At 48.1% G+C, this 15,634-nt stretch overlaps 1 protein-coding gene across 1 annotated transcript in view; it reads right to left on the bottom strand.

Annotated features, from left to right (window-relative positions):
- The window catches only part of SETD1B (SET domain containing 1B, histone lysine methyltransferase), a 55,007-nt gene that overhangs the window by 9,189 nt on the left and 30,184 nt on the right, over positions 1-15,634 (bottom strand). Inside the window, exons 7-13 of the mRNA XM_068412580.1 lie at positions 13,736-14,512; positions 8,493-8,663; positions 7,456-7,543; positions 6,326-6,543; positions 5,931-6,072; positions 4,753-5,211; positions 1,395-2,951 (exon numbers count right to left, since the gene is read on the bottom strand). Of these exons, the coding sequence (XP_068268681.1) occupies positions 1,395-2,951; positions 4,753-5,211; positions 5,931-6,072; positions 6,326-6,543; positions 7,456-7,543; positions 8,493-8,663; positions 13,736-14,512 (3,412 nt within the window). The remainder of the gene's footprint in view (positions 1-1,394; positions 2,952-4,752; positions 5,212-5,930; positions 6,073-6,325; positions 6,544-7,455; positions 7,544-8,492; positions 8,664-13,735; positions 14,513-15,634) is intronic.

Here is a 15,634-nt window from a genome sequence, read left to right as displayed (position 1 = left end):
TGTGAAAAGGCAGAAAATTATGAATTTAATCTCACATGTTGCCCTTTTAAGATGCAGAGAAAGAAAGGATAAAAACGCCCAGCTCAGCACTGAGCTCCACTGGCTTCTTATTAGCACCATATCACTGACTGCTTTAAGTGGGTTGGGCTTCTTTGGTTTTGCTTTTGTGTCTTGCAGGGAGTAAGGGATGAGATATTTTAACTCCACACAATCTCTAGCAACCCACAAGGTGGTACATTTGTCTTCTTTAAAATATAAATCCGTATACCCTTCCTAAAAACATTACTAGAGAGTTCTTAGGTTATGAGAACAGCCTTTTAGGTTCTGGAGATCACTCCTGATGGCTGTACACATGCAGAGCCTTGTCCTGAGACAGCTTGTGTGTCCCAAAAACACTCCCAAAGATGCAAAGCTACAGCCTACGCTGCTGATCACCAGACCACGGGTAGGGAGGGAGGGGACGGGGACAGACTCTGCTCCACCAGCACCAGCCAGTGCTACGTGCGCTCCCGACTGCGGCACTGGCAGCACAGAATCACAGAATCAACCAGGTTGGAAGAGCCCTCTGCGATCATCGAGTCCAACCATTGCCCTGACACCACCCTGTCAACTAGACCAGGGCACTAAGTGCCATGGCCAGTCTTGTCTTAAACCCCTCCAGAGATGGTGACTCCACCACCTCCCTGGGCAGCCCCTTCCAATGGCTAATGACCCTTGCTGAGAAGAAATGCTTCCTAATGTCCAACCTGACCCTCCGCTAGCCAAGCTTGAGGCTGTGTCCTCTTGTCCTATCGCTGGTTGCCCAGGAGAAGAGGCCAACTCCCACTTCACTACAACCTCCCTTCAGGTAGTTGTACACTGCAACATTCCCTCACCCAGCCTGGGCTCGCGGCCGTCCCTGATGTGCCCCTTAGAAACCACCGCTTTTACCAGCATTTCAAACTCAAAGCAAGTTAAAGCTGCGAGCACCACTAACTCATCAATGTATGCACAGATGGTGAGATTATTTTTACAGCAAGTTTTAGCCCCAAGTTAAAGCCCTGTACGTGCAAACCAGGAATTCCACAGGCAAGCTGAAAGAAGTCTGGTTGAAATGCAGACAGAAGCTTCACGAACTAGCAAGGAAATCTCCCCAGAAGAGGTGCACACATTTTCCCTGCAGTCTTAGATTGAAAAGGCAGCAAGAACAGCCACTTCTGCAGTAGTTTTGTATTGCAGCTTCAGGGAATAAACAGTCTAAAATTCCCTGCTGATATAAGCAATTGCTATTCTAGTAAACGAATGCTTCTTCCACCAACAAACTTAGTCTTTTGCATTGGAAGTCCTACCTACAACGACCACCTAGTGCATCTTACGTGTGTTGTGTAAGGCAGAGGATCGGTAAGAAAGGATATAAGGATGGAATACCCACAGGGTGTCATTGAGCCAGTCCATACCATTGTCCTGCTGTAACAAGCGGTCATACGTGATACACATGAATTTGATATCTTCCTCATCTATGCCTCCATTCCAAATATCATACAAAATGGTCATCTCCTCAAACTCGGAGCGTGGCCTGAACTGAGGCCGGGGTGGGGAATACTCAGGGGAAGGAATCACTGGGAGGTCCTCAGGTGTCTTCTTCTGCCTTCGCCACTGTCTTTTAGGTTTCGCGTGAGCGTCTTCTTCCTTGAAGTCTTCATTCCACTGATTCTCCAGTTCCTTAAATGGCAGTTTCTCTGCAACTGTCTCAGCTGCTATTTTCTCGTGGAAACCGTCATTCCTGAAGTCCAGAGTGACAGCTTCAGGGTCTTTCAGTCCATAGAAAGCATCAGGATGTCCACTCAACAGCTCTTTGCCCACAGCACTTTCCATCAAGGCCACTGGCACAGGAGGAGGTTCTATGGTTTTGCCCGAGTACACATCCAAGGAAAGGACAGAAGGTGGTGACCGTTTTGGCCGACCTGGCCTCCTTTTGGGAAGAACAGAAGGTGGCGGTGGGGGAGGAAGAATAGAAGCACCAGTGGGCACTTCTGGTGAGAGCAAAACAGATTTTACTTCTGCCTTGCATTCCTCAATGGGCATTCTTCCATCTCCATGCATGCATGACAGGGCTGCTACAGATATTGGCTCATCAGGTGGCAAACCCATGTCTGTGTGGAAATCTGCTTGTGGGGGGCTGGCAAAGGGGATAGGGGAAGGAACACTGTTCATGCTCATCGTAAGGGAAGCACCAAGAGGCTCTTTAAAGGGTTTCTCATCTAGCTCATCCTCTGACTGTTTCTTGCCAGACAGAAGGCAAGGAATGGTAGCACCAGCCTCTGGGAAAGTAGGCGTGAAATTGAAATCTCTCCCAGGAGTCCGAGGAATGCCACTGTTAATGCCAGGAGATTGGGATGGGTAGGAAAAGGGGCTCCCTGGGACTTGAGGGGAACTGAGGGTCAAGCTGCTTCCCGTGAGGGGAGCATCGCTTCCTGGCGTGGCTGGAACAGTGTCCGTGCTCTGTGACTTCCCAAGGGGGTGTGAAGACTTGGCCAAAATGTCCCGCCCAGGAGTCCTAGGAATCTCCTCTTCCACGGATGTTTTGGTCACCATTAATTGTTCAGGGAACTTTTCTGGAGGGACTAAAGATTCTTCTTTACCGGGAGTCGATGGTAAGGGAAGCATGGAGGATGGCACCTTGTGGGCTGGAAGCAAAAGAGTATTAGTCTCTGAATGGATCATCACCTCCCGTCCAGGCGTGCGAGGCAGCCGCTCGTCCTCCTCCGCTGCTGAGGGTAGTTTTGTTTTAACACGAGCTTCTAAGCTGCTGTCATCAGACTTGCCAAAGAAGCTGCTTTTACTGGGCAGAGGTTCTCCGAAGACTCCCACCGGAGTCGAGAGACAGAGTGCCTCCTCCTCATCTTGAGATTCAGGCTTTGGACCTTCCTGTACCTCTGGCTCCAGCATGGCAGCAGGTTCAGACTCTTCCTCTGAAAGGGGGAAAAGACAGGAGAATCAGGAGCTTTGCTTCACCTCGGTTACTCGCCACTTGCCAGTAGAGGCATGTTTAAGATGCTGCAATTACAGAACAGCTCAGTTCCACTGGGAGGCTTTAAAAACTCCAAAGCTTTACATTTTGGAGGCACAGAGTGTGGAGTAATTAGACGCTACCACAGACATCCCTAATGGACCATAAAAACAACGCACGATTAATTTGAGGATTAGCTACAACACAGGCCAGAACGAAGGTTTTCTGCTTTCAAAACCCCTGACCACCTTTTGTACAGACATAAAAAGAATTAGCAGACTGCGGGGTGAGGACTTCGGCGGAGAGCTGTCAGAGCCCCAAGCTATCAGCTTTTCTAATGTGGGAAGGTAAACTAATTGCAAGGCCAAGAAGCACCCTCAGCTCTCCAAGGAGGAGGCAGTGAAGGGAGGAGTGTCATGCTCCTGAACAACACATGAAGGAAATGGGAAGCCCTTGTAATGAGACACTCGGATGGTATCAATGAGGCAATTTATATGCTGCTGTCTCTGCAGCAGGCTCATTTGTCTGGAGTTTATTTACCCCCTTAGGGCCAGGGCCAAAAGCAATCAACAGTGAATCTTGTTAGGCAGCTCAAAATAACATTTTCAAGTGGGAGAGCAAAAGGAGGTGAAAATGCCTGGAGAGTTGGAAGGGAAGCGTTCCCCATTTGTGCTGAACAAACCAGAGTCGCTGGAGAAGGGTCTGATCCCTGTAGCTCCCATACGACCAGGCTGGGCTGCACAAGAAGAATGCTGCAGCCTGAGTTTGTTTGCTCAGCTTACCAGTGAAGCTCATTCCTCACGTCAAGGTGCTCAAGGTCTCCCCAAATTTACGTCCTTTCTGCACACTGACCTGTTCTAGAAAGGATCTGTCCAAAACAGGTTTTTCTTTGCCCTGCCCAGTTTAACCTCTTACCTCTTCAGGGCTTTCAGATTTTATGGCAGCCAAGGAGTGAGAGCCTGTGCAGGGACTGGATTTCCATCTCTCCAAGTGGCAAAATACTGCCCAGTCCTCAGACGCCAGTCCTGCCCAAGGCTCACACTGCAGGCTACACTAAATGTGCTTTCCCTGTTGGTTCCTGTTTTTAACTTTCTAATTCCCTCCTAGCTGCAGGATTTGTCAACCTTTATGCATCTCACTCCTGTTTTAGTAAAAGGTTTCTAATCTCCTTGGGTTAAATATAACTCTGTATTGAATGAAGAAAATTTACTTCTTCCAGAAAACCAGGGAGTATCACTCATTTGAAATGACTAAGTAAAAAAAAAACCACAAACAATAATATCAGGAACCAGATATGATTCTCAGACTCCACTCACCTGCCCCATATAGCTTCCCTGTCACATACTGCTTCAGTATTAAAACAAAAAAGAGCCAGTAGTGACTCATTAAGCACAGGTTCCTGTTCTGTTTTAGCAGCCATGGCTTTTCTATCTTGAGCTTCAGCCACCACACCATCCAATCAGTCACCCTCAGATGATGACAACTGTTCAGTTCCTGTAGCACACTAACTAAACTGGCCCAGGATAAGGTTCTGGATACAATAACCACCGTATTTTTAGTAGCAGATGGCTTGTGTAGAGCTCCTTACTAGGAAGGAAAGTTCAGCACAGACCTCTTTCACTGTGGAGATAACCCCTAGCCTAGAGCCAAGACTGCAGGAAGAAAGAGAACAAGGGAAATACAAAACCAAACATATTGGATGCTGTGAGAATACTGTGCTTGGAAATGTGGTAAAAAATGCCACACCACATGAAAGGGCGTACCTTGCCTACAGATGGGAGACAGTGCAAGCTTTGTCTCCTGGTCTCTTTCCATAACCAAGTGTTTCAGTGTTTCAGCAGCAATAGATGCCTCTGGGACTTCACCACATTCACTTTCCCCTGCCTTGATTTCTTCCATGCCTTCATCTTTCACTGCCAAAGCTGGCTCTGCGAGTCCCAAGCCTGTTGCATCCATGTAGTCATCCACAGGATACAGCTCCAAAATAGTCTCCCTCTCATCATCAGGAAGCTCATGACCAGCAGGTTCATGCTCTGTCTCAGCAACCATGGCTTCTCTGTCTTGATCTTCAGCCACCTCTTCCTCCTCCTCTTCTTCCTCCTCTTCCTCCTCATCATCATCATCCTCATCATCTGAGTCTGAACTCGACTCGAATTCAGAGGAGTCCTCGCTTTCATCGGATGATTCAACTTCAGCCTTGGAAGATGAAGGACTTGCTACATCTACAAGAACAAATTACCATTAGTTCTGCTTTCTGACTTCATTAAACAATCAGCGTCTACAAATATCACTTCCACACTGTAACAGCATGGAAACAGCATCAACAGCAGTGTGTGGGTTTGAAGGAGTCGCTTCCCAATTTATGTTTTTGCAGAGACTTATAATCCATGTATTTGGATGCTTACAACAATCACCATACAACAGGCAGTTCCAGGAGCAGCAGAGCTGGCACTGCCTGGCACTCTGCCCACGTGGGTCTCTTGGTGGATCACCTCTTTACTGGAGTTGTACTAAGACTTTCTGCTGCCTTCACACACAGCTTTAAAATGTGGAAGCTACCACCTTCCACAGCAGGAACTGACTGATAGGACAGAAAGTTATTAGTGGCTAAATTACTCCTGTTTCAAATCTGGTCCCTTTGCCTCTCAGCCACGCGTTTCATAACACAAGCACAAACTTAGCTGGCTTGAAGACCTCTGCCCCTCTGTCAAGTTGGGCTGAGATCACTCAGGGCCTGGAGAGCTACTGCAAAGGGACCCACAGACTGAGGGATCACGGAAGCCTCGCAGGTAACAATTAAAAATACCTGTACGCATTATCTTGTATAAAACCACCCTTCAGCGAAAAAAGGTGCACAAATAAAAACACCAGCTCACAAGTGCAAAGGGGGAGCACACCTGACCTCAAGGCTACACCTGCTGCTTCCACTGGATCTGCTTACCCTCCTCGGAGTCCTGCTCCTCCTCCTTGTCACTCGTGTCTATGCCTGTCTCCTCTTCCTCATCATCTTCATCCTCATCTTCATCCTCATCATCGTCTTCATCCTCATCATCGTCTTCATCCTCATCATCCTCCTCTTCCTCCTTTGCAAGAAAGCATTGCCAAAAATGAACAGTGTCTGACTCTGAGACCTGGCTGTCACTTTAGTAACCACCAGCAACTCTCAGGGACACTTGTCGGAGAACCTGAAGAGGGAATAACCTTCCAGAGGTTCTCTTAGGACAGACCCTAACAGGAGCACTTATCTTCTAGAGAAGGTAACTTTGGCATCTGGAATTACTGTGCCTCCTTTTAATGACATGTAACATTCAACACTGCGATCACAAACCAACACACCTTGCCAGGTGCTGCCTTCACCAAGCCTCCCTCTTCCTCCTGCTCTTCTTCCTTCTCTGAGGAGGACTCTTCCTCTTTCCCTGACGTCTCATCTCCCTCTTCACCCTCGCTGTCAAGCTCCAGCGGCCTTGCTGGTCGTCGCCTCAGCCCCACTGCTTCTGCATCCTTCTTTGACAGGTCAGATGTTGTATCAGAAGCATCCCTGTCCCTCTCCGACTCTGGTGAGTAAAAACAAGAAGGAAATTGCCATCAAACACCTTGCAAGGGGGGAAAGAGTTGACCACATCATGGAAATTTTTTCTTTGGGAAGATCAAAGTTAGGAGCAACGTGTCCATGTGGTGTGCAGCCCCAGGCTCACAGGGCTTGCTATTTCACAGTGCCATTGAGGGTGAAGCTGGATTCAGGGTGTTGAAACGCCAAGGATGGCAAAATGTGGATGGCCAGAGCTGACAAGCTACAGGCAGAGCAGGCAGGAGACACGGCGTGGCTGAGATCAGAACAGGTAAGCTGAATTTAACACCTTTCTGTTTTATTTAAGGTTTACAAAACCCTGCTTCTGTACTTTGGCTTCAAAACCACTTGTTAGTCTGAATCAACTTTATGGCACAACTAACTTGAATACACTTTTTTAGGCAAAACAAAGGGTATTCAAAGCTTTGTCTTATCTCTATTCTTCTCTGCTTCCAGGAAAAAATGTCAATATATTTTCAAATAGATTTTTCTGGCAAATAACTTTGTTTTGTTTTTAAAGTCAAATGCAGGGCAAACTGCCTCGTACGTGCTTTCTCCCACAATGTACCAAGCGAGTTGCAAGCACGCCCCTGGAACAGTCCATGAACTCATCTGAGCTCCCTCTACTGGGTGACCAGCTCTGCATCAGCAGAACTAAAATAGGTTATGAGTTATTCATAAAATGTGGGTCTTAAATTTCCCATCAGTGAATTTCAGATAACTGAATCCAGAGGAGACATCTCCCAGCTGATCAGAGTTTTGAGAAGCAGGGTTTTGGCTCAGATCCTTGACTCTGTGTCTAACTGTAATTGAGCACACTGCTGTGAAGTTTAAAAGAATTCAGCTTGCATGTGGTTTGCATCTGCTCTTGTGTTTCAAACAAATGTGCTTTGCAAACCTTCATCTTCATCATCGACAGAAGTAGAAGGCCGGATTCTCTTCTGATCTCCTGCTGAGGCAGCTTCAGGTGGCTCCTTTCTTTTCACCTGAACAAAAGACACAATTAGCATTTCTAAAAGTTTAGAAACAGCAGAAATCAACTTCTTAAGCAAATTGCTACTGCTTCACTTTGCCATGGTGACTTACACCCAGAAACCAAGGGCCACTTCCCCCGCTCTTGATCCCTTTATTTGCTTGCAAATAGAATTGCACTGTGAATGAAATTCTACCCCTTCAATTTGCATCAAAACACTCTGGGTACCAGCATGGTGCATGTCATCACCAGGTACTTTGAAGCTGACAGAGAAAACTCTTGACAAATGCATGTGTCCGAGATGTAGCAGAACAGAAAGAGAGCCTGAGCCTACGGCATCTTAAATAACCTCAAAGCAAGTTTTATTCTAAACGAAGACTGCAGAATCTCTCATCCCAAACCTTTATTTGCACCTTTGGTGCATTCAAAACCAGAATTTTAGGGAAGCCCTCTACCCTCCCTCACCACTCCCCACCCCACTTTCTCTAAGATACTTTTCATTTTTTATGCAAATAACTCTTTAAAACAGGTGACCCTATGCTTGCAAGCCTGATTCTGTAAACTCACATGAGGCAGAGAACACTTTTAACCAAACTTCAGGTGAGACTCAGCTGCCAAACTGCAAGACACTCTAAGCAAAGAAATAACTGTGTGAAGCACTAGGAGCATAAGCATATTTTTACAACCATGCTGAAACGCCGTGTCCTAAACACAGGCAAACGTCCCATTTACCTTGCAGAGCAGGGAGATCCTTTACAGACAATTCACACGAGTTGTAGATGAAAAGCTAAGGCTGGGAAAGAGGATCCTTGCTCTTACACTGTACTGTCAGAAGCATCCCCGTAAGTGAACACAGGGTGGCTAACCAGCCTGCAGGGCTTTGGGGCACAAACCTAGAGAGGCCTGTCCTCCTAATGCTCCTTTAGGGAATGTTAGCATAATGAAGAGGTCTTTGTTTTTACCTTGAAGGATGGCAACCGGATGGCCCCTCGTAACCCAATGCCCAAGCCGATTCCCTCATATCCCAGGCCTTCTCCTTTGTTCCAGTTCTCCAAAAGACAAGACGCGATTCGATCCTTCGGCTTTGGTTTTTCGTCCAGTTCTCCTCCAGACTTCACTGGAGTGAGAGACGCCTGCAACGGAGAAAGCACACTTGAGAGGGAAAGCTTCCTGAGGAGACACAAACTCTGGAAACCATTGCGACAGCAGAGGTTTGTGAAATATCACTGCCTTGCCCAGGCATCAGTTCCTCTGAAGGCAAAGGCATCTGAAGATGCACCATGTGGCCACACACACTTGAAAGGGAGAAGGTGCAACAGCTCTTCTTGATAATGAGACCTTTCCATCTCTGAGAAGCCTTCTCCCCTTTGCATTTTAAGAAGTTATTTGCTCTGCACAGGGCACTAAAACTGCTGGAGACAAACCTGCTGGGACTCCCAGAGTGGTGGCTTAGCATGGGACTCTAAGTGATCTTGCATTTGGAGCCATCACACTGTCAGGTGGCAAAGCAGACACTCCTGTGTTCTCCACTGTTATAAAACATGATCTCAATTTCCTTCACATGCAGCTTAACATAGGCCAAAGGACTTCACAAGAGAGGACAAGGGAAATTAATAGACCCATTAGTCCCCATGGCTCATTCCAGGTCTCTCCAGTGCCTGATGTGGGGACGACAGTGACCACCTTCAGAATGGCCAGAATCCAACACAGATACGAGAAGCAAAGGCCGTAAAAAGGAGAGATGAAAGGGGAAGAAAAGGTGCAAACATGAACCCAGGACTCAAAGCCCGAGGGAACACATTCCTCCACCCAGGCAGAAGCTACCAAGTGCCAAGGAGCAGCTACTCTACAAGTGTCCTGAACTCTGAGGGGAAGCCATGGAGCTGGGATACGCCACCACCCTCATACACCACCACTCCTGAACTCTCAAACGCTGCAGGAGCTCCTCTGGTCTGGTCACACCTACATGAGAAACAGAGCTACACATATACCTCCTAGAAATAAGCGTGCTTTAGGCAAGTTACCCTAACGCAGTGTTATCTACCTTCATTTGCTTACCCACATAATTGAAAGCAACTTCAGACCTTCTAGTTGGGAGGACCTTTCTTCTTTTTAGTGTCAGGCAAAATATAGTGAGTCAAAAATCACACACACCCCCGTGTTCACTTAGCAACCAGAGCCCAAGTCCACAAAAACTGTCAGAAGACTCCAGTCCTGGGAAACAGGACCACTAAGGGTCTACAAAACTCTGGTACCTAAACACACAGCTTCATCTCTGCTCAGCCACAACAAACCCCTGTTCACCAGAGCTGAGGTGTGAAGGAAGAGCAGGAGTTCAAACCTCTGCAGCCTTGGAGAGGCGGATGAGCCAGGGAGAGCATCACGCACGGCGGCATGCCACGCTCTTCTTGAGCAAAGGGCACGGGCGATGATGTTCACTCGCATCAGCCAGTGGCGTAACACCGTCTGAAAGTCGGTTTCTCTCACAGACATTAAGAGAGCTAATTTGCCAAAGCTGGCTGTAATCACTGAAGAGGAAGCGTAAGCTCAGCTCTCTTGCTAATAAGGGACAAGACAAATGGGAATATCAAGCAGAGAATCCAAGTAGCAGCACTCCGTGGCCAGGGATGGCTGGTTATTCCTGGCACTCTGCTTAATGTGTCTCACTCAGGCTTTCAAACCTACACACATCACTAGATTAAGGAACAGGGAAAAGCATTCCCCTAGCTCAGGCAGACGAGGTCCATGGTACATGCTGCCTTCCCTAGCAACATGCTCCTCAGCAGCTTTCACCCCATCCTGCCTGACCTAGGACACCAGCCTTTCCCTTGAGCTTTTCCACCTTCTACCTATGGCATGATATTTCTTGGCAGTCAATCAACTGCCCAAGTCAATTCCTTTGATGGAATATAGCGACCAAAAAACAGAGAGAAAAGAGAGAAACTGAGGCAGAGGAGGTGACAAGCATGTTGCCTTCTTGTGCATCATTGAAGGTTCAGGGGCTGCCAGCATCATTGTGTAGATAGTATTTGCTGTCCTACTAAACTTGAACATTGTTGGTCAGTCAGGGGAAAAAAAAAACCCACAAGGCTTCCTGCTGTTACGCTTGGGGAAGGTCAGGGAGACAGTGGACCTGCAAAGCCTCTGACCAAAGAGGGACACATCTACTGTAGGAACTGGCATATGGTGGAGCTCCTGCTCCTCCAAGATGAGCTTTGATCTCCCCTGTGAGATGACAGGAGGGCTGCTGCAGCTGATGGTCCAAGGATAGGAGATATGAAAAGATATCATCGCTCCCTACAAATCTGCCTCGTTTATTTCTAAAGAAAAAAAAAGAAGATGTAAACAAGCACATATGTTGTCTTATTTATACCTCCAAACCTCTGAAAATAACATAATTTCTTTCACTACTGTCAATCAGTAAGGAAAAACATGAGGAGCTCCAATTAAAACCATTAGGAGGCAGAAAATGGGGAAGCAGGGCCTGTTTAGGAGGGTCATTTCAGCTCAAACAGTGCCTGAAGGTCTTGGTCAATTCTAGAAAAATCAGTGTGCTGGCAAAGTACATGGGGAACTGACCTTCAGCAGCCACCAAGGAGCCCAGATGGTTCATCCTCACACGTGCATAAAGATACCAGCAATAGGAAGGTACAGTTTAAGCAGAATACTTCTATTTTGTTTTCCTGTGGCAAAAGCAGGCAGCTTATGACTGAGAAGGAATCCCGTCCTGCACCAATGTCAGGGGGTGCCCACTCCTGGCAGAAAGGAGGCTCTGAACTCTGTGTGATTTTTCTGCACGCGACAGTAACTCACGGCCTGGCAGAGGCTTCTCCAGGCAGTGCCCTGAAGCAGTAATGGTTCTGGCATTTCTGTTCCTGGACAGAAAGCACAAGTGTTATTCCATGCAACACTTTCATGTTTTCAATTAGGCTGCTCACACCCAACATCACCTGTGGCAAAGACTGTGGCAAGCTGCTGCGGTACAGTCTGTTTCCCTTCCCAAGGTGGGTTGCAAATTCCAGGTGAGGGAGGAACGTGCTAAATCCAACCATAGCTCGGGATATAAAAGAGCCCGAGCAGCCACTGTAGACCTGCCTCAACTTGCTTCTGCTTCTTCACTGCAGATGTCTGGTTTAAAACAATTTCTCGGGTACTTCAGGTGCTGCTTTTGCAACTATTTGCAGGATTTGTTTCCTTCACTGCCCTGGAAACTCACGGCCCTCCTCCCAAACTGTCAGCACACGCTCGCTGGTAGGAGGCAGAAGCTCTGAGCATTAGTGAGGAGGAGAGGGACCAGGTTTCTCGCCACACATCATGCCAGCCAGCTCTGTGCCAGAGCAAATCACACCATCATAAACCAGCTCTTAAGCAGCAGCATTACCAACCTCTGCAAAGCCAAGGAGCTCTCCCGGGCGCTAGAGTTAACCCGCAACTGGCTTACAAAAGCAGGTGGTGAAGATACTGCTCTGAAAACTGGAACAGAAGATGTATCTGCAGGTTGTGGTGTTGGTTTTGGTTTGTCATTTTTTACAGTAATTCACTGTAATACTAATTTTGAGGTTTGCATGAACCTTTCTATAGCTTTTTTTTGGTAGAGACAAATTCACCACATACCAGACCAGAGCTGTTCGCTGGCTGAGGTAGACTTTAAATTGGCTGAGAAAGGATCAGACGATTCATGCAAAGCTGTTTTCTTAACTAATCCCTGGAACTCCTCGTGTATTTGGCCAATGTTCAGCTTTTGAGTTAATTGCTGCTGCGTACAAGCGCTGGGGAGGCGGGAGGAGGGCAGAGAACTGGAAATACCCACAGATCTCATCATACAAAATAGCAGCTTGGTGGTTTCAAACACTCCTGTTGCATCTGACTTTAGTTTTTGGAGCTAAAGTTTAGCCTCCTCTTAGACATGAGAAGCCCCTGTACATTCATCTCCTGATAACACAGCCATTTCCTCCTGCAAACCCCTTCCTGGAGGCAGCCAGCAGTGCCACAGACCACCAAAAAAAACCTGATCAGCTAAACTTTCCAAATTTCAGGCCCTGGAACTACTGCACTGAGAGGGAAAAGGGAAAGGAGATTGCAAGGGAAAGTGAATAACCCTTGACTTTGGGGGCATAAGGCATTTTGGGGTGTTCTTGAAAGCCTTCCTGAAAGGAGCACCGTGGAGAGGACTCTCCCATGCGTACGTGCTCGTCTGTAGGAGCAGCTAGCCTTGTCCTACAACTACTGCTCGGTGGACTTCAGCTTTAACTGAAAGTCTGCAGGGAAAGTCTGCAAACACACACTATGGGGCTACGGTGACACTCAGGAGGACACCTAGTGCGTGACCCTGCCCTGGGTTAGCAGCGGCTGCAGCGATGCCCTTCCTCAGAGCCGCCTGCGTAAGGACATTACAGCCCTCCGAACCACAGCTGGAAAAGCAGCTTGTGCTCAGATCCCTCCTGGATCATGCCCCAGCATGTCTGGTGCACCCTGCCCAGATGAGTGGAGCAGCCAGGCAGGCCGGCTTGGGCAACAGAAAGGGCTGCTCTGAGGTGGCCCCAAAGCTGGAGGGGACGAGGAGGAGGAGATCCACCCCAAAGCAGAGGGATGACACTGAGAATGAAACGCTTCTTCCTCTGGCCCACATTCAATCAGCGGGATGGTGTGAGACAGAGCAGCAGCTCGCTCCCAGCTGGGCAGTTATAGCTCCACACATGTTCAGAAATAACTCTTCACAGGGCACCTCCATCAATGACTAGGAAGGACTACAATTCCCAGCCTGTGTTTCTTCTGCTGGCAAAGCAGCATGAAATGCCTGCATATGCGGAGTGACGCCATGGAAATAAGCCAGGTTTAACACCCAGGTGCTAAGCTGTCCCAAGGCAGGCGCTGTAGTGACGGAGCACCTCCCAGGTATTTGCAGGCTGAGGGCTGCTGCTCCCAGCACACACTCCTGCTGCCTGCCTCGGCATGAAGACCAGCCCCGTGGGGAGGCACGGAGGCAGTTGAGGGACAGAAACGTGCATGCCTCCCATTTAATTTCAGCAGCCTCAAGCAACGGTGTTTCTCACAGCAAAGCTATTCCATAGCTTTATTTTTTGCTTCTGTTTTAGTTGTGGGTTTTTTTTAAAGTCAGTTCCAGATCTCTGCTTACCCATGCCCTGGCCACAAGCACTAAGAACAGTTCTCCCTGGGATCCAGCACAGAGTATGGGAAAGCCTACCTTTGCCAGACGTTCCTTCTTGTCCCACCAGTCATCAAATGCCCGAAACGCCACCACTTCAACCATCTTCCGGTTCAGGTCCCTTTTCATGATAGCCTTTAGTTCCTTCACTATGACCAAGAGGACTCCATCCACGGTGGCTTTGTGGGGATCTTCCTTCTTCGGCTCATAACCCGGTGGTGGAACCGAGGGGTCAAACTTGGGCAGTGGTGGCCACTGCTGTCCACGACCAAGAGCTGCTCCCATCGAGAAAGGGCGGTAGGGTGGAAGATTCACAAACTGCATCCGGCCTGTCATAAAAGGCGGATACTGGTATGTGTTTTGTGCCTGCATCATGCGGCTCAGCATCTGAGTTTGCATCTGGAAGGACATCGGCATGCCACCCCACTGGTTGCCCAAGACACTTATCATATCCACTTGCATGACAGGGAACATGCCAGGATGGAACGGAGGAAGCGGAGGCAAGATATGAGGCGGAGGGACCCCAGGTGGGGCAGGGAGCGGAGGCGGGGGGACAGTGACGGCAGGGTGAGTTGGTGGAGGTGGCGGAGGTAGCGGCGGAGGCATCGGGAAGCCTGGCTGTGGAGGCGGAGGAGGAGGAGGAGGAAGAGGAGGGAATCCTGGTGGTGGCATGGGGGGGATCGACGGGGCCATCACAGCCGTGTTGCTGACGGAGGAGTTCACCACGATGGTTTTGGCACATTCTGCACTGGTGATGGGTGCAGGGTTGGTCTCGTCATCAGAGATTTCCATGTCCTCCCCTGAAGAATGCTGACCCTGCAACAAAAGAGAAAGAAGAGGTGAGGAGCACATTCCTTTTACATTAAATACCACAGCGCTGGCTGCTTCAAACAAAAGCCAAGTTTAACACACGTTTTAATTGGGAACGGAGAAAAGCGAGCAATGCTCTAAAAAGACAGGGCCCATTGAGCAGCTGGTGCCTATTGAAGCTTTTCTCTTCCATGTCAGACCTCAGGAAGCAGAGAGGTAAAAGCCTTCTAAAAGAGCATCAGTACCAACCGAACAAAAACCTCAGCTTCTACGGAACAGAAGGAATTGCTCCCGTGCTCGGTGAAATACACACAATCCAAACGTCTTGCACTGCAAGATACATTATCTGTCATTTGCATCTAATACTGACAGGTGCATTATACCATGAGTTTTTATTCCTTAGTTTTCACCACGCACAAAGGATTTCCCTGCTTTTAAATTATAATCCCTGGCTCATTTGCTGTCAACTCTTAACCTCTGGAATACTTCCATGTGGTTGCTGCTACTAAAAGTTGTCTTGACTAGACCACAGCAATTCACATAGGAAAAAAGAACCCCAAATCTGCTTAAATTGCCTTTAAATATTAGTCATAAATGCTGGGAGATTCAGACAAAGCACGTGTCATGTTCCTGGGTGAAATGAATACTTTACTCGCCACAAGAAATACAGATATGGAGTTACAGAAAATGCTAAAATGGTGTCCCACCTCCACCGTCAAAGGGATGGAAACTAGATTAAAACAGAGGGTGCCTGCTTGTTCTGAAGTCTCAAAGCTGCCTGATTAGGTCCCATACAACAGAAAGGCCTCACCAGCGAGCTCCATCCTCAACAGCAAACGGTCACACCTGCACGCTGTGTCCTACAGGCACTTCAAGTCCTGAGAATGTCTCCAGCACAAAGGAACCACATGGATGACTGTTACATCTCTCAGGTATTGTTAAAACAAATCCTGATATGAAATGCAGCAACCAAATACTGCTGGAAGATGTATCCAACACACTGACAGTTTATCTAGAAAACATTAATGGGGCTGACCTTTTACTAGCAGGATGTCAGCAAAGACAGGACACGGTCCCAACCATCTTCTCCAAGCCCATTTCTCCCATTCTTCCTTTCTTCCCAGGTAA

Source organism: Nyctibius grandis, chromosome 14 (genome assembly GCF_013368605.1).
Source record: "Nyctibius grandis isolate bNycGra1 chromosome 14, bNycGra1.pri, whole genome shotgun sequence".
Lineage (NCBI taxonomy): Eukaryota > Metazoa > Chordata > Aves > Nyctibiiformes > Nyctibiidae > Nyctibius > Nyctibius grandis.
This window is presented reverse-complemented; position numbering and strand designations above follow the sequence as displayed.